Source organism: Pseudorca crassidens, chromosome X, assembly GCF_039906515.1.
Source record: "Pseudorca crassidens isolate mPseCra1 chromosome X, mPseCra1.hap1, whole genome shotgun sequence".
NCBI lineage: Eukaryota > Metazoa > Chordata > Mammalia > Artiodactyla > Delphinidae > Pseudorca > Pseudorca crassidens.
In genome coordinates this window covers 69,274,758-69,298,726 of record NC_090317.1, presented here as the reverse complement: position 1 = coordinate 69,298,726, position 23,969 = coordinate 69,274,758, and the positions used below count along the sequence as shown (strand labels likewise).

The window sequence follows — 23,969 nt, the reverse complement described above, 5'->3', positions numbered from 1 at the left end:
ACAATATATGATCTTTCATCCTTCTCAGACTTGCCCTTTGAGTTTTCCTTGGCAAACTACCCAAAACCAATGTTTATTCTAAGAAATCATACCTCATAAGTAATTACTCTAGGACTTGAGATAAATATTTTAAAAAACAAATTAGGGCCCATATTATGGCAGCAGGATTAAAAGCACAACGAAAATAAGCTCTGGAATCAGAGATCAGACTTGGAAATACTCTGCCACTCATTATGTGACCTTGGGCAAATTACCAAATGCCAGTATCTCAGTCACATCATTTATAAAACAGGGTGGTAATAATAAACCTCAGAATAACTGAGGATTAACTTATAGTACTTAATAAAACACCTGACAGCAACGAGAAAAAAATTAGCTGTTTTTAATATAGCCATTAGTAATCCATTTGCAAGGTCTTAAATTTAAATATTGCCTGAATTCAAAGAAACTGGACCCTAGCTTTCATTTCCTGTTTTTTAAATGACCATTAAGAGTATAGCTATAATCCACTGATTTATCAAATCTTCTGTTCTAGGTAATGGTCCTTTTCACTAAATTTCCCTCAACATGATGCCTGTGTATTGGCTTACTTTGTTGTCTAGAATGTGAACTATTCAGTGGTGTTGGTGTTCTTGAGTTTCAAAGAATAGAATCATGAACGACACTAAAAGTAAAACCCTGGGAAGGTCATGGGGAAAAGAAGAGCTGACCACACCAAAAATCCCGAGGAACTGTGTTCCTATGCCAATGATAGGGCTCTGTAGGCACTAGAGGAAATGAAATGGTAATAAAATTCACCATCAGCTAAATGAATACCAGTAGCAAGGGGAACTCACATCCAGGTATCAGAATGTGATGACCTACTTAGAAACAAAGACTCTTAGTGGCTTAGGCAACATGTTTAAGAGATTGGAAGTAGGGATGGAAGACAAAAGCTGTGTGAGCACACATGCACACCTAGACAAGTTTTTGTATTTACAGAGATCGAGCAAGGGAGTGGTCAGGGCAATGGTGAGAATACAAGAAACAGCAAAGATGCACCTACTTAAAATGTTTACATAAATCTTTCCCGGATTCTTATATAGAAAGAGTTTAATCTTTTATTTTACCACTGAAAGATTAAGCCATTAAATTACATGATACGGAAGTTATATTCCATAAACCAGTACCTGCCCACACTCAGTGAGGGGAATCAAAATCAAGGTTGCACTGTAATTCTACTTGACTCTAAAAACCACATCTGACATTGGTGTGAAGCAACAGAACCTTTATCAGATCCCCCTTTTAAAAGAAAAACCCAAGGAGAGATGATCAAGCACAAATGATCACTTCATGCATTTTATTGATAGTCTATATTTTAAATCTGCAGTATGACATCTTACATAGGGAAAAAGCTTCTTCCTAAAAGATAACTATTAATAATCAAACCAGCTTTAGTATGACTGACCTTTCAAGGTCTTGTTTTGCATTAAACAAGTTAACTTTTAGCAGGTGTAAAGCACTGTACAAAAAAAAAAAAAAGAAAAGAAAAAGGAAACTGGGTACATTCTCAAAATTTAACACAGGGCTTCCCAACCAGGAGTCTGCTGGATAGATATTGGAGAAGGGTGTTATGTTCAGGTTTAAATTGAAAGAAAATGAGAAACCAGATAAAGCAAACCAACCAAATTCACTTCACTTTGTGCTCCTTTCTGCTTTTTTGAAAGTCTCTCCCAGAGGTCAGGAAGCCCTGGTATAACAATCACTTTAGTCTTTACAGAACATACATTTATGTGCTTCATGTTCAAAGACATAAAGGCAGCCTTTGTTATTGTTCCCCCTCCAAATCCCCTCAGGTTATTATAGGCTTCAGAAAGCTTTCCAAAATTGCTGCCCAGTTCTTTATCTGAATCTAAGTAAACATCTATACCAAAGCAGCTCTTCCTGGGAGAAGATAAAACAGGCACAGATACATAACCAGGCCAATTGCGTACCTACTCAACTTGATACCTGATCACATGGCCCTACATCTTTAAAAGCAGCACCAGGGACAAACGGAGCCATCAAGAGGTAAAATCCAAACATTGGACAGTTAAAACACAAATCACTCAGTTAAAAGAACGTTAGCAAAGGGGCACTCAAAGGAGTTAAGGCTGGACAGCTGGTTCAGCCATACCTTGGTATTAGGATAAATCTGCAAGATGAGGAACTGATAGAGGAACCCTGAAATAACTAGGCACAGTGGTATGACGGGGTTCACTTTCACTGCATGTCTTTAAGATATCACTCGATCTAAGTAACTATAAAGCAGCTTGGGGGTCTTGAGTAAACAAATCCTAATCAAAAATAAGTATCTCTGAGCGTTGAAGGGTGTGCCTATTTTCTTCAAATTTGAATTAGAATACCTATGTAGACATGAAAATAATCGTAAAACTGATACAAACTTGTTATTCCTTGAGAGTCCAACAGCTCAATTCTATACTGTATTTTAGATACAAAATGGAGTTACTTAAATCAAGTGAGATTGCTTACTTGTTGGGAATATTAGTATTTTAGAAATGTTCCAGTTAGGAACTCATTTCAGAATGCTAAAAATTGTAAAGGGCAGGTACGTAACTCACAGCTATTTCTTAGTTGCTTATTAAAAATCTGATTTAAAAATAACTGAAATACTAGTTACTTGGATCTTGCACTTTAATTTTCCAAATGAAGCATGTTATAAGTTGACTTACATTTTCAAATGTTTTTTCAAAAGTGCACAATTTACTCGTTAACTCAATGAATTACAACACTGTTACTGAATATTACACATACTGAAGAATTATACTAAGGGGAAAAAAACGCCTGACACTTTAACATGTGCCTTATCAGTCTCTTGCATTACTAAGGTACAGAATACTTTAGAAAGTAGCAATCAGCATAGTCTTATAAGACAACAAAAGTGCCCTGCACACGTGGCTTCTACGTATTTAATATTGGTAATACATTTGACAGGGAAGCCAGTAAGGTAAAACTTAAAAACTCAAATAAGGCAGATTACAAGTATTTTTCGTTCACAAAAGAACAAAGAAATGGGGTGGAGTAAAGGGAGGAATAAAAATATCTTCCATCTTTAAAAGTATCAACAACAACCACAAGGTGCCACTGTATTCTAGCAAGCTGTAAAAATGGCCACTCACCTCCCTATCACATGGGTATTTTGCGAACTGCCAAAAGTTATGGCTGATGCTTGACCCGTTTTATGTCGTGGACATCTGGGAAGCAGGTGATTAAATACAAAGTATATTAAGTGATAACCCTTCATAAATATAATTTGAGACACGGACACTAGGAGATAATACTTGGCACGGAATGAACGTGTTTTCCCAGGGAAAAAAAATTACTTGAGGTAACACTTATAGCTAATAGTTTCCTAATCTTAAAGTTTGGATGAACTCCAACAATCATGTTTTTAGAGATTTTATACATATATATATATATATATATACACACACATACATATATATATAAAATCCTGGTGCTAAACGTTTTTTGTCGTTGTTAACTGTACAACTGATTACCTATACTCCAACACTAATGTGAACACTTTTCTCAATCCCCACCTCCATCAACACCACTGAGGTATAACTAATGTGTTCTTTTTAGAGCAAATATTCCAAATTAAGAATATGGCTCATCTTCTAGTGTTGCTACAGATAAAGTCTGCAAACTTTAAAGCTAACTTGTTCAATTTTGTTTAGTATTAATAAATCTCAATCATGTCAACTGCTTGGAGTTAAACATAACACCTCAAACGTTTCAGACTAGTAAGTGAATTTTAAAAAATAATCTGAAATATTCAAGGAAATTCCGTTTTTAGTACTTTTCCCTATGCCTTGAACAATGTAATTCCAACATTGTTTTTCTTGTTCCTATTACTGCATGAAGTTCAAACTAGGTCCTCAAGACAGAACCTTTCTGTAATAAAGAAAAAGTGCAAAGATACAAAATGAAATGTAAAGTCTTTTGCAAGAAAATGCTTCCTCAAGAGAACGGGTGTTTGGATGCTGGTGGGAAAAAAGATTTTTGTTCTCCAATGTACATCTGACACCTACAAATGACCTTGTCTTCAATGTCCATACTAGTAAGTACATATTGGTCATGGACCTTGCAAAAAAAAAATCAAGTAGCAAATTCCACTAAAATATTTGCATCCATTCTACACAATCCAATGGAAATTAATGAGTGCTACTGAAAAAGGTTTCCACATGCACATGTCCAATATGTGCATCCTACTGAAGGCTAAAAACTTAAAATTCTATTTCCAGTGTTTATGAATAGCTTCAATATCTACATTCATAACCAGCATTCTGCATGAGTTACCTCTTTAATACTTCACAAATGAGTAAAATACATCTTGGGAGGTTAGGAAGGTACCTGTTAATAACTTTCTTTTATGCTTAGAATGTGATGCAGTTGTTTTTAAACTACTTAAAATGAACACCCCTATATAAGAATGGGACATTTTATACCAAGAGGAAACTGGGTTTGTTTTTAGCCAATCAGGACTACCCTGCAGATCTGAAAACCAAAGAATACACCCTTAGGAAAGGAGACATGGCTCACAAATATAAAGGAATCCTGACTTTTACATGGACAATTTTTTTAAAAAGATAAAATGTATTACATAAGCGCCATAAACAGTAAAATCTGCTTATATTAAAAAAAAATAAGTGAAGCTTTGTTTGGACATTATTTCCTTGCAAGAGCAGTACATATCCTTAGTAAACAACTACCATATTTACAAGTTAATTTCCTTGATACTTAGGTAGGATTGAAAGCCAGAGGAAAATACGAAAGAATGAGCTTTGAAATAATCTTTACAGCTGAGTTGATAACAGTTAAGGTGGCCAGATAATTTCTAAAGCAGACTTGTTTATTTTGTAGAGTATCTGACTAGGCCTAGGTAATTAGCTCACTTTGTTAAAGACCAAGGATGTGTTCAATCTCTCTTTGGGCCCATTATCTTTTCCCAGAAAAACAAAGACAGTCCTCCACAGTCAGACTAATCCTAACCCCAATGAGCCTCAAGAGAAAGCTGGCAAGAGTACTGGGGTTCTTCACAAAGCTTACTAAGGAAACAACATAAAGTGCATATCCCATAGATTTGTGAGTCAGCATTCTCATCTTCAGATATGGGCAGCACATTTAAAAATTTCAATTTCAAATAACCCAACACGACTCACTTTCCACAAAGAATAAAAATCCCTTAATTCTTCACCTTGTCTTTAAATGTGAGATGTTAGGTCTGTGTTAGAGAGATAGTAACAAAACATTAAACAAGTGGCCATTGGTACCTTGAATGACAAATCTCGAAAACGATGCAAATTTGAGACTTTCCTATTAGTACACACATCTGCACCAACTTCAATTTCTATGCTAAAAGTGGTTTATAGTCTCTTTCCTCCATCTTCTGCTTTTTGGGTTTTTTTTTTTGAGGAGCAGACTTGTAAAAAACAGCAGTGTTACTTGTGCTAAGGGGTAGTGGTTTGTTTTCCTTAAACCAAAGCTCTGCCAAATTTGCATCATCTGCTCAAGTAGAATACTGTGTCCAGGATCTCACCATATGAAACCAGTTCACTCACATCTGTATGACTACTGTCTTCATGAAAAGTTTAAGTTCTTCCAAGCAGTTTTCTTTACTCCTCCTGTCTTTCATTTCCTGCCTAAATCCAAGTTAAAATAAACACTTTCCACTGATCTTCAATGCAGTTCAATTCTGCACTCTGTCCTTTCCTCTTTGCATGTCACAGTAGCTGTTCACATACATTAAATATCATAGATATGTTCTGCTCTTACATCTACACACTTACAAAAGCAGCTTTGTACTTTGTTTGGTGTGTTTTTTACTATGTTGGCTCACAAAAAGCAGTTTTTTCATTTCTAAGCATGGTACTTTACAATTTTTAATGCATTAATACAACAGTGCATTGGAAAAGTACTGAGCCTCTACAAAATAGCTTTACATTTTTAAACAAATGAATGTGATTTTTTTTTCACTTACACAAGCATAGGCTTTTTTTTAATATTTCCACAAGATAAATATCTCAATTAAACTATAAGCTCACTCTACAGTGTGCCACAGTGATGGGCTTAGGAGACAGTTATACACTTAGAAGATCCTAACCTTAGTGTTATTTACACTGACATGTCCAATAATATCACCTTGTCTGAAAGGTGAACAAATGATATTCAGAATGTAGGTGAATTTGTGCCAACTAATAACTGGGAACAGTATAGCTTTAAGCAATCACTTAGGAAACATGTACTGTAACTTAGTCTAAACTGGGAATTTCCTTCATCCCTCTTTCCTATGGCATAGGAAACTTTAAAGATCAACATGAAACAGATAAGAGCCATTGCTAAGGCAGATCTTTTAAGATAACAAAGGAGAAACTGACAACTATATATGATAAATCATCAGTAATAACAATTACTGATACTGAAATCAGATTTTTATGTCCTAAAATGTTGCTTTTTAAATATTTCCTTTTATTCTGGAACAGAAATTAGAGGAAGGACAATGATTCATTCAGAAAGCAATGACTCAATTCAGGTTGCTACTTTACATTTAAGCACCACTCAAAAAGTGGACATAAAGTAAGTGATTCCTATTTGCCCATCACTATACCAGCTACATAGCTGAGAGTTCAGACCTTAATCACACAACACTTTCTCTGTTACCAGAAGCTAAGACTGCTCTGCGACATATAGGACAAGTAGAATTCTCAGATAACCAGCGATCGATGCAGTGGACATGGTACTCATGGGAACAAGGTAGTTTACGAAGTTTGTTGCCTTCTGTGTATTCTGTAATGCAAACACTACAGGTTTTTAATGCATCGTTTTCACCAAAACTTCTCATTGCCAAGTTGTCAATCTGTTCTTTGGTGAGTCCTCTAGGTTGGTCATCATCATCCTCATTTAAGAGGAAAAACTGAGCCAGACTAAGGAAGGGCAAAGAGCCACTTTCATCAAATGTTACTGGGGCCCTGTGTCGACCCTCTCGCCTGGCACCTGATGAGCCTGATGATGAGCTTCCTTCATTACTGCCTTCAAATACCTCTGAGCTAGTCTCTGAACTTTCACCACTGGAACTGGAACTAGGACTGGAACTGGAACTAGAACTGGAACTAGAACTGGAACTTGAACTGGAACTCGAACCAGAACTGCTACTACCACCAGAACCCCCTCTTCCATTCCGTGACTCTGACCTTTCCATATTTCGACTTGAGACTGAGCCACTAGGCTCTGAATCACTATCACTGTACATAAAGTAGCTTAACTCACCAAAACCTGTCATTATCTGCCTTAACATGGTCTGAATTGCAACAGATGTAGTCTCACTTAAACCAGTATTTAAGATTCTACGAATCGGAATTCTGATGGTACTGACATAGGTTCTCACACCTGCTCGCTCAGAACGTGAAAACGTACGCCTAAAACCTCCTCGTTCACTTTCATAAGTGACAGTGTTGTTTGGCGTCTGAGACCTTGACCGAGTTCTGCTAGCTATGCTATCTCTCTGCCGATATTCTCCAGGACGAACTCTTCTTACTTGAAGATCAAGAACTATGGTTGGAGGTCTCTGGCCTGATCCTGTAGATTCACCATTGCCAGTTGTATCTGAAGACCCTGCTCCTTGTGAGGCATTTCTGGTTCCAGAAGCTGCAAAGAGACCTCTACTTAGCAAGTCAGGTCCACTTATTTGCTGTCTCAATGTCACGTGGTGCCGGGTTCTAGAACTTCCCTCAGTCTCATTTACCAAAGGATGCTCAAAAGTCTGAGATGAGATACTATGATGAGATCTTCGTGGAACTTCACTCATTGGATGCAGAGGTGATCTACTTCTTTCAGCTCTTGCTCGGGTCCTCCGATGGTCTGGGCTCCTACTTCTTGCCCTTCTCTGACCTCTGGTAGGTGGGGCTTCTCCTGTTAATGATTCAGTTGAATTTCGTTCTGATCTGGGTGGCCTTGCAGATGTTGATTCAGATCGTGGATTTTCCACTTGCCTTTGGCTGTTGTTGTCCATACTTTCTCCACTAGAACGTCTTGCAGATAGCTCATTTTCATTCTCTGGATTTTGGCTCCCATTATTACGGTTAACATTGATCTCTAAACTGAATCTGAAATCACCACTGTTTGGATTAGTCCGGCTCACTGCTCTCCAAGATTGGTTTCCTCTTTGCCCACTTCTTGTCGTATTTCCAGTTTGTCTGACGGAGTTAAGCCAGTCTATTATAGAGTCACCATTAGACACATCATCTGAAGAGTCTCCACCTGTTTTTAAAAAAGGGAGGGGAGAGAGGGAGAAAAAGGAACTATTAAAATTAGGAAATTATGTAAGAGTACTCAGAAACTTCATATTAGAAAAAAAGAACAAAGATTCTGAACAGATTTCACATTTACAGATTTTTGTAAACCATACTGCATTGATTTGCAGTAAAAGCAGGAAAGTTTCAATTCCATTTTAAAAGAGCAAGCTAATCGTAGAGAAATTTAGGGAATTTTTTTTTAAAAAAAGGGAATTGGGAAGAAGTCTATTTTTAGCACTTCATCATATACAGAGCCTAACATACCACTGTGAGCTGACAACATTTTTTCAGTCCACTGCCAACACTAATGTAATCAAACAAGGTAAACACCAGTTAAGGTACAGGGCTAATATTTTAGTTCAAATTACATTTTTTTGTCAAATTTTCATTAGCCTACATTTCTTTAGGCTCTTGACTTAAGTGCCTTTAATAATATGGGACATTTAAAAATACAAGACTGCTTTAGTCACTGCAAAAATATAAACGAGATTTACAGGTTTAAAAGTATTTGAATACTTCTTCACATTACCAAGATTTTAAATTAACATGAAATTGGAGATCAGACCAAGTAAACAGTCTGAACCTAGCACAGTACATATAATGGCACATTCGAGAACCTAACTGTTATCATGGTTTCTTATGTTAGTCAAATTCCCTATTTCACATTGAGGGAGAAACACCAGACCCCAGGTAAGAGCAAGATTTCTCAACAGTGGGACTATTTATATTTTGAGCCAGATAATTCTTTGTTGTGGGGGCTGTGCTGTGCATTTTAGGATGTTTAGCAGCATCCCTGACCTCCACCCACTAGATACCAATAGCAAACCCCCAGTCATGACAACCAAAAATGTCTCCAGGCATTGGCAATGTCCCCTAGGGGGCAAAATTATACCCCACTGAGAACCATCAGATTAGAGAATGCAACATGTCTTTCTGCTGGTGAGGAACTCATGTTTATAAGGAAGGAATAATACAGTAGGTAGGGGGAAATTTCAATGGAGGTGGAAAATCAAGAAAAAAAATCACATTTAAAATAGGCCATTCCTCACTATGCTCCAATTAACACAAAAACCCGAAGGTGAAGCAGAAAAAAAAAGTTAACATTCTCACCAAATATCAAGAAAATGCCAGTTGTTTTTATGAGCAGTTACTTAGCACCAAATTAATTTGTGTCATTGCTAGATTATCTTTGGCTGACATTTATCGTTAGGAAGCTCCTTATCCATTCCATCCTCCACCCCCAAGCAAAATTTACCTCTATTTTCATCTGAGTTTTGTGGTGGTGGGCCCTCTTTAATTTGTTGTAGTCTTCTCAGCAACTCTTCCTCAGTACTTTCACCTAAAATAGTTTAAAATGTTTGCCAAATTATGAATAAAAAACAATGACTTATCCATCTGAGATGACAACCAGAGAGTGAGTAGGAAACCTGGGTAAAATTCACCTATTTGAGAGCATGACATTACAACTTATATTTATTCACATTTCTTTCCAGTTTACAAAATGCTTTTGCATACAGTATCTCATTGTTTAAAACTGCAACTCTGGGAGGTAGATATTATCTGCATTTTAAAACAATGAAACAGACTGAGTGAGAGACTGATGTGTTAATTAATATATGGCAGGGCAAGAATGCCAACTTTGGCATTCTGACTCAAGTCTGGTACTGTTGCCTCAAAATGCACTCTCTCTTATAAGAGCCATGCTAACTAACACCTTACCTTTTAAAATTTAAGGAATCACTCAAAGTTAATAGAATTAACAAGAAACGAGGAGGAAGGGAGATAATGAATTTTAACTAGATTCAAATGGGCCCTAATCAGGCAAAGGAGAATAACCAAGCACAAAGTTCTGAATAATTGACTATTTTACCCAAGGCTAGCTTTGATTGATTATGACAGAGTAAGTCTCTCCTAAGAACTGAAGTTCCCATTAGCTCCTCAAGACTACTAATGTCTAGTAAGTTATATAAAGATAAATAACAAAAAGATTTTTCAGGTCCACTCTCTTGAATTTAGCTCATTATAAATTCATAATATAATTCCTAACTAAAAAACCTGACATAGGATTATTCCAAATATGAGTGAACAAAATCATGTAATAAGTACAGCAGTTAATGTCACTCTACATCCTTTGTATTAAAATCATACTTCATAATGGCTAAAGAAACATTTTTTTAAAATACAGGTTTCCTTTTTTTTTAAGACCAGCAATTTACATATATAAATCCTTAAACTACACATTGCATACCTGGGGTGCCTAGCAAATTGTTATCCCTCATAAGCCTATAATCTTCTTCACTGAGGTTATTTACAAATTGATAGAAAGCTTCTTCCCGATCCAATCGGTCCATCTGACTTCTGCGCTGTGCTGCAGACTGATCACCGCTTCCTTTATCGTTAGAATCTGAGCTTTCCATCTTGATGAACAAGTGGAAAATTATCTAAAAGGAGAAAGGAGATCAATCTTGAAAACAGAAGTCAGTATGTATTCTATAGAACAGTTTTAGTTATGGGAAAATCCAGAATGCAGGTCCAGACGTGGATTTTAAGACCTCATATGAATGAAATTTCTTAACAGAAAAACTCCTGAAAAGCACTGTTAAACTACGAAAAGACTAGGTCAGGGGTTGGCAAACTATGGCCCATGGGCCAAATTTAGCCCTGGTGCCTATTTTTTTCTCCTTGAGATCTAAGAATGATTTTTACACCTTTAAATGTTTTTTTAAGAGAATATTCTGTGATGTGTGAAAATTATATGAAATCCAAATTTCAGTGTTTAAGTTTTATTGGAATACAGCCATACACATTCACTTATTTTCTATGGCTGCTTCATGCTATAATGGCAGAGCTGAGTAGTTGTGACCAAGACTGTATGTAGCACTCTCACTGCTTTGCACTGGCGATCTGTGCATTGTAAGTTGCAGTGATGCAATTATAACTTGACAGCATTTCAAGTGCCATGCTTATCACCAAACTGTGATATTTTTTTAATTACCAATGCACACTCATCATATTAAATGAAGAGAAAATGGACTTCAAATGCCTAAAGGTGCAGTGGAGTATGGATTATTTTGTTATTAGATGGCAAAGGTTATATTTATAATGCAACAGCACTAAAACTGTGCTAAAATAATAAAATATACATTAATATTATCAGACTAAATAAGCATTCATCACAATATTCCCAATTCACAGGAAAGCTACAGTCTGAAAAATTAAAAAATTTAAAACAAAGTATCTCATCACAAAATATTTCCCCACAAAAGTAAAAAATGAGGCTTCAACCAGAGTAAGTTTCCAAGTGGCTCATTTGTTGGCTAAGCAAGCAAAGCCATTTGTTGATGATGTGTTAGTTAAACTGTGTTTGACTGCAGAAGCTAAAGAAATTTGTCCACAGAAAATAAATTTAAGATTATTAGCCTTTTGATGAGAACAGTTGCTCAGAAAGTTGAGGATATTGGGATATGTCAATAATCAAGTGAAAAACAAGGGAGCAAATGATTTTGAGTGGTTTTCCTTGGTTCTTGATGAGCTGACAAATATAACTGATACTATTCAGCTGTTTATTCAAGGAGGCAAACATTGATTATTTGAGGAGTTTGAAGTAACTAAAGAAGTGACCTCTATAAAGAGTTTGCATGGAACAACTAACTACAGGTGATAATATTTTCAAAGAAGCTGAGAAACACTAATTCAGCACAACATGAAGTGGAATCTGCTAAGATGTGTTACAACTAAAACAGTGGTTAAAAAAAAAGTGTAGACCTACTTGGACAAATTTACAATGCCTATGAATATGTAAGGTGTTTAAAGTCTATGGTTATTCATTATATAGTAGTTATAGGTAGTCTGTAGAAAATATTTGTATCTATCATTACTGAACCAGTGATGTCAATGGTGAACTTCACTATGGTGGACTTAAACATAGTGAGTTCCATGAATTTTTGTCAGAAATAGAAGCTGAATATCCTGACTTGCTCTACCAGGTGCTCATTTTGATGGTTTAGCACTGGTAAAGTTTTACTGTGATTTGTTGTACCCAGGTCCAAGATTAGATTTGTTTCTGAATGAAAGGAACTACTCTCAATTACTATTACCAAACAAGGAATGGCTTGGGAAATTAGCTTTTTCTGAAGACTTCATAATGTTTCTGAATGAACTCAACCTAAAATTACAGTGCTTATAATATGTAAATCTTATACTACAGTAAAGTCATTTCAACAATAACTAACACTGGAATCACAATGTCAAGCTGCTTTATGCACTTCTTGTGCTATCAAAGAAATGAGAGCTCCATTCCTATAGAAATTGTAGCAGATATATTTTCTAAGCACAAACTACAATTCCAGAAGTGTTTTTTGGACCTCAATGCAAGTACAAAGGAAATTTCCTTATTTCAAAATCCACTTAACTGTGTAACTGAGGAGCTTCCACCTACCCTACAATTGAAAGTGATGACTCTGCCGTCTAATGATATGCCTGCTAAAAAGGTAAATATCAAGAGAAGAATCTAATGAAAAATTCTATAAACACCTTCTAAGGGGTGAATATACTTCATTAAAATTATATGCTTGTGTACTGATTAGAGAGCAAGACCTACCTATATGTGTGAATAGACATTTTCAAAGATGAAATATGTAAAATCTCACTTCAAGTCAGAAAACACTAAATGAACATCTGCAAATGATTTTGATAAGGAGGATGTTTAGCCCCAATTAAGCAAAATGTTACCCCTCCGTCAGCAAAAGAATACCATTCTTCTCGTTAGTAGACCTATATTACAAAATATTGTACTCAATTATTATTACATTGTGAGTTTTATCAAGAAAAACTTTGTGGAAATTTGGTTTCTTTGTTTTTAAATAAATAACTATGTAATATGCTCAATTTTGATTAGAAAAGTGAAAAAAATTTACTATCTGGACTTCTACAGAAAGTTTGCCAACCCCTGCTCTGGGATAGGACATGAAACTAGCCAAAACTTCCTTTTTTTTTTTTTTAAACAACTTTATTAGAGTATAATTGCTTTACAATGGTGTGTTAGTTTCTGCTGTATAACAAAGTGAATCAGCTATACGTATACATATATCCCCATATCCCCTCCCTCTTGCGTCTCCCTCCCACCCTCCCTATCCCACCCCTCTAGGCGGACACAAAGCACAGAGCTGATCTGCCTGTGCTATGCGGCTGCTTCCTACTAGCTATCTATTTTACATTTGGTAGTGTATATATATCCATGCCACTCTCTCACTTAGTCCCAGCTTACCCTTCCCCCTCCCTGTGTCCTCAAGTCCATTCTCTACATCTGCACCTCTATTCCTGTCCTGCCCCTAGGCTCTTCAGAACAATTTTGGGTTTTTTTAGATTCCATATATATGTGTTAGCATACGGTATTTGTTTTTCTCTTTCTGACTTACTTCACTCTGTTATGACAGACTCTAGGTCCATCCACCTCACTACATATAACTCAATTTCGTTTCTTTTTCTGGCTGAGTAATATTCCACTGTATATATGTGCCACATCTTCCTTATCCATTCATCTCCTGATGGACACTTAGGTTGCTTCCATGTCCTGGCTACTGTAAATAGAGCTGCAGTGAACATTATGGTACATGACTCTTTTTGAATTATGGTTTTCTCAGGGTATATGCCCAGTAGTGGGATTGCTGAGTCGTATGGTAGTTCTATTTGTAGTGTTTGAAGGAACCTCCATACTGTTTTCCGTAGTGGCTGTATCAATTTACATTCCCACCAACAGTGCAAGAGGGTTGCCTTTTCTCCACATCCTCTCCAGCATTTATTGTTTCTAGATTTTTTGATGATGGCCATTCTGGCTGGTGTGAGGTAATACCTCATTGTAGTTTTGATTTGCATTTCTCTAATGATTAGTGATACTGAGCATCCTTTCACGTGTCTGTTTAGCCAAAACCTCTTAATTGTCATTCACTACTTGTACAGCATTAGATAATTACTGTATTGGCAGACCTCCACACACTCATTAACCACTCTAATGAAAAAACAATGGTAGTAAACAATCTAAACTAAGAGAAGAATCCAAACAAAAAATTTCATTCTCTAACTCTTTTCCTTCCAACCTCAGATTGACCTTATTGAACTTCATATTGACAAAATAAAAGTTAATTCCATAAACATATGAAAATCCAATTTGTAGAAAAGAGGTAATCTATATTGGTACTAGGATTTAATCCCACACACAACACATGAAGTACCTGGATGTTTACAAGTCAGTACTAGAGAAAAATAAAAACAAACTGTCTTTCAGATATAAAAATAAAGAAGCCTCTCTACCTGTCTGATGAGTCTAAACAAATTTCAGGCTGTACATGGGCACACCTAGCTCTCCCCATTGTCTCTCTTAGATCATTATTTTTAGAACTACTCTATCATTGTTTAAACAAATAAGATAAAAATGTCAAGGAAGGGGAGGGAGATGCAATATTTTTGGAGTTTCCTAAACTCATAACCAAGATTCCTTACTTTTGGTAAGAGTAAGCTATATAAATTTCTCAAATATACTGTTTTCATAATAACCTGAAACTTTAAGAAGACTACAAGTCAAGAGCTTAAATAAAACACTCATAAAAGTTATATGGGCCAGGCAATCAAAGAAACAAACAAAAGGAAGCCAAAATTTCCCATATGTACCTAAGTAACAACTTAGTATTGGTAATAGCACACAGCTAATTTTTAAAACTACAGAAAAGCACAAAGGAAAAAGTTCATCCATAATTTCTCAAACCAAAGAAAACCACATTTGGCTAACATTAAGCAGTTAATATTCTGAACACTAACAACATGACAAAGTCCACTTGTGAAGGATCAATAAATAATCCTGAAAGTAATTTATAAAAAATACAACTCAGGAGCAGAAGCAAGGAGAACTACAATCCTGCAGCCTGTGGAACAAAAACCACATTCACAGATAGACAGGATGAAAAGGCAGAGCGCTATGTACCAGATGAAGGAACAAGATAAAACCCCAGAAAAACAATTAAAAGAAGTGGACATAGATAACCTTCCAGAAAAAGAATTCAGAATAATGATAGTGAAGATGATCCAGGACCTCGGAAAAAGAATGGAGGCAAAGAACGAGAAGACGCAAGAAATGCTTAAAAAAGACCTAGAAGAATTAAAGAACAAACACCTAGAAGAATTCAAGAACAAACAAACAGAGATGAACAATACAATAACTGAAATGAAAAATACACTAGAAGGAATCAATAGCAGAATAACTGAGGCAAAAGAATGGATAAGTGACCTGGAAGACAGAATGGTGTAATTCACTGGTGCAGAACAGAATGACGAAAAAAGAATGAAAAGAAATGAAGACAGCCTAACAGACCTCTGGGACAACATTAAACGCAACAACATTCGCATTATAGGGGTCCCAGAAGGAGAAGAGAGAAAGGACCCGAGAAAATACTTAAAGAGATTACAGTTGAAAACTTCCCTAACATGGGACAGGAAATAGCCACCCAAGTCCAGGAACCACAGAGAGTCCCAGGCAGGATAAACAGAAGGAGAAACATGCCGAGACACATAGTAATCAAGCTGACAAAAATTAAAGACAAAGAAAAATTATTAAAAGCAACAAAGGAAAAACGACAAAAAACATACAAGGGAACTTCCATAAGGTTAACAGTTGCTTTCTCAGCAGAAACTCTACAAGCCACAAGGGAGTGGCTATGTGATGAAAGGGAAGAACCTACAACCAAGATTACTCTACCCGGCAAGGATCTCATTCAGATTCAACAGAGAAATCAAAACCTTTACAGACAAGCAAAAGCTAAGTGAATTCAGCACCAGCAAACCAGCTCCACAACAAATGCTAAAGGAACTTCTCTAAATGGGAAACACATGAGAAGAAAAGTACCCAAAAAAACAAACCCATAACAATTAAGAAAATAGAGCCAGATCCAAGGAGCACAGTGATTAAGGATGCCTGAGTCAATGAAGCTGTTTTCAGCACATACACACAAAAGACACTAAAGAGGATAGCATCTCTGGGTAGGAAGGGACATTAGAGGTCTAGTCCAACCTCCTAAACAGAGAAAGAAGCTATAAGCTTCGCCTGGGAGGTCAAGGAAAGACTCAAGTTAGTGAAAAAAGAGGAGGGAGGGAAGGGAGGGATAACATATCGATAATTACCTTAAATGTGAATGGATTAAATGCTCCAACCAAAAGACACAGGCTTGCTGAATGGACACAAAAACAAGACCCATACACATGCTGTCTACAAGAGACCCACTTCAGACCTGGAACATATACAGAATGAAAGTGAGGGGAGGGAAAAAGATATCCCATGCAACTGGAAATCAAAAGAAAGCTGGAGTAGCAACACTCATATCAGATAAAATGAAGAATGTTACAAGAGACAAGGAAGGACACTACATAATGATCAAGAAATCAATCCAAGAAGAAGATATAACAATTATAAATATATATGTGCCCAACAAAGGAGCATCTCAATACATAAGGCAACTGCTAACAGTTATAAAAGAGGAAATCGACAGTAACACAATAATAGTACAGGATTTTAACACCTCACACCAATAGAGAGATCATTCAAACAGAAAATTAATAAGGAAACACAAGGTCTAAATGACACAACAGACGTGATAGATTAAATTGATATTTATAGGACATTCCATCCAAAAACAGGAGATTACAACACTTTCTTCTCAAGTGCGCATGGAACATTCCCCACAATAGACCACATCTAAGGTCACATCAAGCCTCAGTAAATTTAAGAAAACTGAAATCATATCAAGCATCTTTTCTGACTACAACGCTATAAGATTAGAAATCAATTACAGGAAAAAAACGTAAAAAACACAAACACATGGAGGCTAAACAATACGTTACTCAATAACCAAGAGCTCACTGAAGCTACCAAAGAGGAAATCAAAAAATACCTAGAGACAAATGACAATGAAAACACGACGATCCAAAACCTATGGGATGCAGCAAAAGCAATTCTAAGAGGGAAGTTTATAGCAATACAAGCCTACCTCAAGAAACAAGAAAAATCTCAAATAAACAATCCAACCTTACACCTAAAGGAAATAGAGGAAGAAGAACAAACAAAACCCTAAGTTAGCAGAACAAAAGATACCATAAAGATCAGAGCAGAAATAAATGAAACAGAAACAAAGAAAACAGCAAAGATCAATAAAACTGAAGCTGGTTCTTTGAGAAGATAAACAAAACTGATAAACCATTAGCCAGACTCACCAAGAAAAAGACAGAGAGGACTCAAATCAATAAAATTAGAAACGAAAAAGGAGAAGTTACAACAGACACCGCAGAAATACAAAGCAACCTAAGAGACTGCCACAAGCAACTCTATGCCAATAAAATGGACAACCTAGAAGAAATGAACAAATTCTTAGAAAGATATAACCTTCCAAGACGGAACCAGGAAGAAACAGAAATAATGAACAGACCAATCACAAGTAACGAAATTGAAACTGTGATTAAAAACCTTCCAACAACAACAACAAAAAACCTTCCAACAAACAAAAGTCCAGGACCAGATGGCTTCACAGGTGAATTCTATCAAACATTTAGAGGAGAGATAACACCCATCTGTCTCAAACTCTTCCAAACAATTGCAGAGGAAGGACACTCCCAAACTCATTCTATAAGGCCACCATCACCCTGATAGCAAAACCAGACACAGATACTACAAAAAAGGAAAATTACAGACCAATATCACTGATGAATATAGATGCAAAAATCCTCAACAAAATACGAGCAAACAGAATACAACAACACAATAAAAGGATCATACACCATGATCAAGTGGGATTTATCCCAGGGAGGCAAGGATTCTTCAATATACATAAATCAATCAATGTGATACACCATATTAACAAATTGAAGAATAAAAACCACATGATTATCTCAATAGATGCAGAAAAAGCTTTTGACAAAACTTAACACCCATTTATGATAAAAACGCTCCAGAAAGTGGGCAAAGAGGGAACCTACCTCAACATAATAAAGGCCATATATGACAAACCCACAGCAAACATCATTCTCAATGGTGAAAAACTGAAAGCATTTCCTCTAAGATCAGGAACAAGACAAGGATGTTCGCTCTCACCACTATTATTCAACATAGTTTTGGAAGTTTTAGCCACAGCAATCAGCGAAGAAAAAGAAATAAAAGGAATCCAAATTGGAAAAGAAGAAGTAAAGCTGTCGCTGTTTGAAGATGATGTGATACTAAACATAGAGAATCCTAAAGATGCCACCAGAAACTACTAGAGCTAATCAATGAATTTTGTAAAGTTGCAGGATACAAAATTAATGCACAGAAATCTCTTGCATTCCTATACACTAATGATGAAAAATCTGAAAGAGAAATTAAGGAAACACTCCCATTTACCACTGCAACAAAAAGAATAAAATATCTAGAAATAACCTACCTAGGGAGACAAAAGACCTGTATGCAGAAAACTGTAAGACACTGATGCAAGAAATTAAAGATGATACAAACAGATGGAGAAATATACCATGTTCTTGGATTGGAAGAATCAATATTGTGAAAATGAATATACTACCCAAAGCAATCTACAGATTCAATGTAAACCCTATCAAACTACCAATGGCATTTTTGACAGAACTAGAACAAAAAATCTTAAAATTTGTATGGAGACACAGAAGACCCCAAGAGCCAAAGCAGTCTTGAGGGAAAAAAACAGAGCTTGGGGAAATCAGACTCCCTGACTTTAGACTATACTACAAAGCTACAGTAATCAAGATAATATGGTACTGGCACAAAACCAGAAATATAGATCAATGGAACAGGATAGAAAGCCCAGAGATAAACCCATGCACCTATGGCCAGCTAAGCTATGACAAAGGAGGCAAGGATATACAATGGAGAAGACAGTCTCTTCAAAAAGTGGTGCTGGGAAAACTGGACAGCTACATGTAAAAGAATGAAATTAGAACACTCCCTAACACCATACACAAAAATAAACTCAAAATGGATTCGAGACATAAATGTTAGAGGAAAACACAGGATAGAACACTCTTTGACATAAATCATAGCAAGGTCATTTATGATCCACCTCCTAATGGAAATAAAAACAGAAATAAACAAATGGGACCTAATGAAACTTAAAAGTTTTTGCACATCAAAGAAAGCTACAAACAAGATGAAAAGACAACCCTCGGAATGGGAGAAAATATTTGCAAACGAATCAATGGACAAAGGATTAATCTCTGAAATGTATAAACAGCTCATGTAGCTCAATATTAAAAAAACAAACAACCCAATCAAAATATGGGCAGAAGACCTAAATAGACATTTCTCCAAAGAAGACATACAGATGGCCAAGAAGGACATGAAAAGCTGCTCAACATCACTAATTAGAGAAATGCAAGTCAAAACTACAATGAGGTATCACCTCACACCAGTTAGAATGGGCATGATGAGAAAATCTACAAACAACAAATGCTGCAGAGGGTGGGGAGGAAATGGAACCCTCTTACACTGTTGGTGGGAATGTAAATTGATACAGCCACTATGGAGAACAGTATGGACGTGCCTTAAAAAACTAAAAATAGCATTACCATATGACCCAACAATCCCACTACTGGGCATATACCCAGAGAAAACCATAATTCTAAAAGATACATGCACCCCAATGTTCACCGCAGCACTATTTACAATAGCCAGGTCATGGAAGCAACGTAAATGCCCATCGACAGACAAATGGATAAAGATGTGGTACATATATACAATGCAACATTACTCAGCCCTAAAAAGGAATAAAATTGGGTTATTTGTAGAGACGTTGATGGATCTAGAGACTGTCACACAGAGCAAAATCAGAAAGAGAAAAACAAATATTGTATATTAATGCATATATGTGGAACCTAGAAAAATGGTACAGATGAACCGGTTTGCAAGGGCAGAAATAGAGACACAGATGCAGAGAACAAACGTATGGACACCAAGGGGGGAAAGTGGCGGGGAGTGGTGGTGGTGTGATGAACTGGGAGATTGGGATTGATATATATACAGTAATATGTATAAAATGGATAACTAATAAGAACCTGCCGTATAAAAAAATGAATAAAATTCAAAAAAAATATACAACTCAGTAGGGCTGAAAGGCTTTAAAAATGTAAAGCTTTCAAAGAAGGGAAAAACATCTGATAAGTTCTGACATTTGCAGGACATGAACCAAAGATAACAGAAAACTCACATACCAAGGACTGTTACAAGTATGGCACAAAGTCTTAAGAATAGTGCCAGGGAGGTTAAAGCCCACAAGAAACAGAAACTTTCAGAAGTACAGGAAAGATTTTTTAAAATGGCTTTGAAAAACAAAATCTGAAAGAAGAATGGAGTCTTGTACTAAACATGTGTGTGTGGGGGCGTTGGTATATTAACAGAAGATGGTAGGTAGAGTCACTCAACTTCTGTTTTATTCAACACGGAGAATCATCTTCCAACTGGAAGTAGTGGAAAAAACCAAATTTCTCAGAGAGAATCAAGAGCCAAAACTGCAATATTTCCAATGATAATCTTTGAGAAATCACAGAGAACAGGAAAGATGCTAGATGATGTAATCTTCAAAGAAAGTGACATCTATAAGCTATAGCACAGCAAAATCTGACGAGAAACCTAGGGGGAAATTCTGCAATAGACTATCAGATACATTGCAAACACGTAGAAGAAATATGTTTACCAGAAGTGGAATTCACTGCCAAATTAACCTCATTTGCTTTACATAGTTTTCTTTCACATACAACTTGCTTTACAAGATTCTCACATTAAAATCACCTGGGGGAGCTTTCTCTGGGGCGAACTAGACAGTGATGTTTTAAAAATTCCACAGGTAATTCCATTGTGCAGTCAGGGATGAGAAACTCTTTGATAGGGGCATCAGGATAATACTGCCGACTAGTCTAGCTTGGTTTCTGTACAGAGTCTGAAAAGGTTTTGCATCCTATCGTTATGGAGAAATGTGGACTAGATCAGTGCTTCTCAAACTTCAGCATACAAACGAATCATATGGAAATCTTGTAAAAATACAGATTCTGATTCAGTAGGTTGGGGGTGAGGCCTGAGAGCATGCATTTTAAATAAGCCTCCAAGTGATGCTGATGCTGCTGATCAGTCTGAGTAGCAAGGAGCTTGATGACAATACAATTTAACAGATTCACAGTTGTTAAATAACACTCTCAAAGATTATGGAGCAATGTTAACCTGCAAACAGCCCTGTCTTTAGCATTTTTAAAAGAACCATGTCAAAGACATGCTAAACAAATCTACAGACAACTCAAAGCTGGGAGTTAGTAATGAAGATATATACGACAAAAAATATTCTGAATTCTCTGGGCTGTGAAGATGAGCTGAAATCAACAAAATGATGATAAATGTGCTACCTTAAACACTTTAAGGGTTAGCAAGCTGAAGTAATCCATAGTAAGAGTACAGAATAGGGGGGGCTTCCCTGTGGTGCAGTGGTTAAGAATCCACCTGCCAATGCAGAGGACACAGGTTCAATCCCTGGTCCGGGAAGATCCCACATGCCGCAGAGCAACTAAGCCCGCGTGCCACAACTACTGAGCCCGCGTGACGCAACTACTGAAGCCCTTGCACCTAGAGCCCGTGCTCCACAACAAGAGAAGCCACTGCAATGAGAAGTCCGTGCACCGCAATGAAGAGTAGCCCCCTGCCCCGTTTGCCACAACTAGAGAAAGACTGCATGCAGCAACGAAGACCCAACACAGCCAAAAATAAATAAATTAAAAAAAAAAGATTACAGAATAGGGGAAAAAAACCTGTCTTGGTGAGTTCACATGAAGACCTGAAGTTTTTAGTTAACAAAAGCTCAATAAAAAGACCGTTTGACCTGGCTGCTAAGAAACCTAAGAGTCACATGTTGTTTTCCCAGGCCATAGTGTTCAGATAAAAGTAGGTAACAGTGCCAATGCAACTTGCACTTCAGACTATATGCAGAGTATTTGAAACATTTAAAATACCTCCAAAAAGACATCGACAAACACAAGAAAGTATCTAGAGTGACCAAGATGGTGAGAAGCCAGGGAATACCATAAAAGAAACGGTTGAGGGACTTCCCGGTGATCCAGTGGTAAAGAATCCGCCTTCCAATGCAGGGAAAGTGGGCTCGATCCCTGGCCAAGGCACTAAGATCCCACATGCCGCAGGGCAACTAATGCCACATGCCACGACTACTGAGCTCATGCGCCTCAGCGAGAGAGCCCACGTGCTCTGGAACCCGCGTGCCACAACAAAGAGCCCTCGCCGCAAGGAAGATCCTGCATGCTGTGACGAAGACCCTGCATGCTGCAACTAAGACCTGACGCAGCCAAAGAAAATAACTTAAAAAAAAAAAAAGAAATGGTTGAATTACTTGGAGATGTCTAGCCTGAAGACAAGACTAAAAATGGACATGATTACCATCTTCAAATATTTGGAGTTATAACATGAAAGAGAGCAGAACCATAGGGTCAAACTAGGGCCAAGAGTTGAAGAAACATGGAAGCAGATAATTCTGTCTTTTAATAGTCTAACAAATAAGATTGTCTAAAAGTGGAGATGTAACCAGTCTCTCGAAGCAAGCTATTACCAATCTCTGGAAATATTCAAGCAGAGGCTAGATATTAGATGGGAGTTTGTCCTTATTAGGTGGGAGTTTGAACAGACTGATTTCAAAAGACCCTTTGGACTAAAATGTCATTAAGGATGGAGAGCCCCTCGGTTTTCTATTCTGGGCCTAGGGTCATACTAAGCCACATATTCCCAGTGGCACAATTTTGTTATAATGTTTTCTTGGTAAGACCAGTCCACTTATATTGCCCCATCCCCTCCCTCCAACACACTTTGCGCTTTACTACCTTCACACTTCTACTAATGCTGTTCCTTCAGCCCCCGCTTAGTCTTTCCCCATTTCCCTCACGCCTCAAGGTTTAATGAAATCTTATCACCTAAGAAGCTATTACTATCTCAGCTATCAAATTTTTCATCCATCTCTGCACACAGCATTTGTCTGTACCACTAGTGTCACTTCCTGCCTTACATGGTCTTTTTATATTTTTGAAATATTAATTTTATTAATATCTTATTTACCCAACATAACCAAAATATCATTTCAACATGTTATCAATACAAAAATTAGCGAGATGTTTTATATTTTTTAAAAATTCTAAGTCTCAGAAATCTGGTGTGTAATTTACACTTACAGCACATCTCAAGTTGGATGCTAAACCTTCATTAAAGTGAAATGTAGTCCTAATGAAACAACAAAGTTGTGTTTAATGGAAAAAATTTACACTTTCAGTTTTTTATTTAGCTTAATTAAAATTAAAGAAACTTAAAAGTTCAGTTCCAGTTAGTTAGTGACATTTCAAGTGTCCAGTAGCCACATGTGCTTAGGGGTTACCATATTGGACAGTGCAGCTTTAAAGAATGTGTTTGTAAGACAGCAACCCCACATATGGAAAGAGCTTTAAAGTGTTCTCAATGTATAGTTTATGCTCTATAAACCCACTATTTATGCATCTCCTTTATATTTTCCAAAAATAAAATAATACTCTACAAAAACACATGGGATAGATGATTCTTTC

At 36.7% G+C, this 23,969-nt stretch overlaps 1 protein-coding gene across 4 annotated transcripts in view; it reads right to left on the bottom strand.

The window, feature by feature from the left end:
• Nucleotides 1-1,324: 1,324 nt before the first annotated feature.
• Nucleotides 1,325-23,969, bottom strand: part of RLIM (ring finger protein, LIM domain interacting) — a 36,516-nt gene continuing 13,871 nt past the window's right edge. For all 4 annotated transcript variants that reach the window (XM_067723657.1, XM_067723659.1, XM_067723658.1 and 1 more), the window contains 3 exons: nucleotides 10,582-10,774; nucleotides 9,589-9,672; nucleotides 1,325-8,298 (listed from right to left, as the gene is read on the bottom strand). In XM_067723657.1, the coding sequence (XP_067579758.1) occupies nucleotides 6,680-8,298; nucleotides 9,589-9,672; nucleotides 10,582-10,774 (1,896 nt within the window). In that variant the 3' untranslated portion in view covers nucleotides 1,325-6,679. The remainder of the gene's footprint in view (nucleotides 8,299-9,588; nucleotides 9,673-10,581; nucleotides 10,775-23,969) is intronic.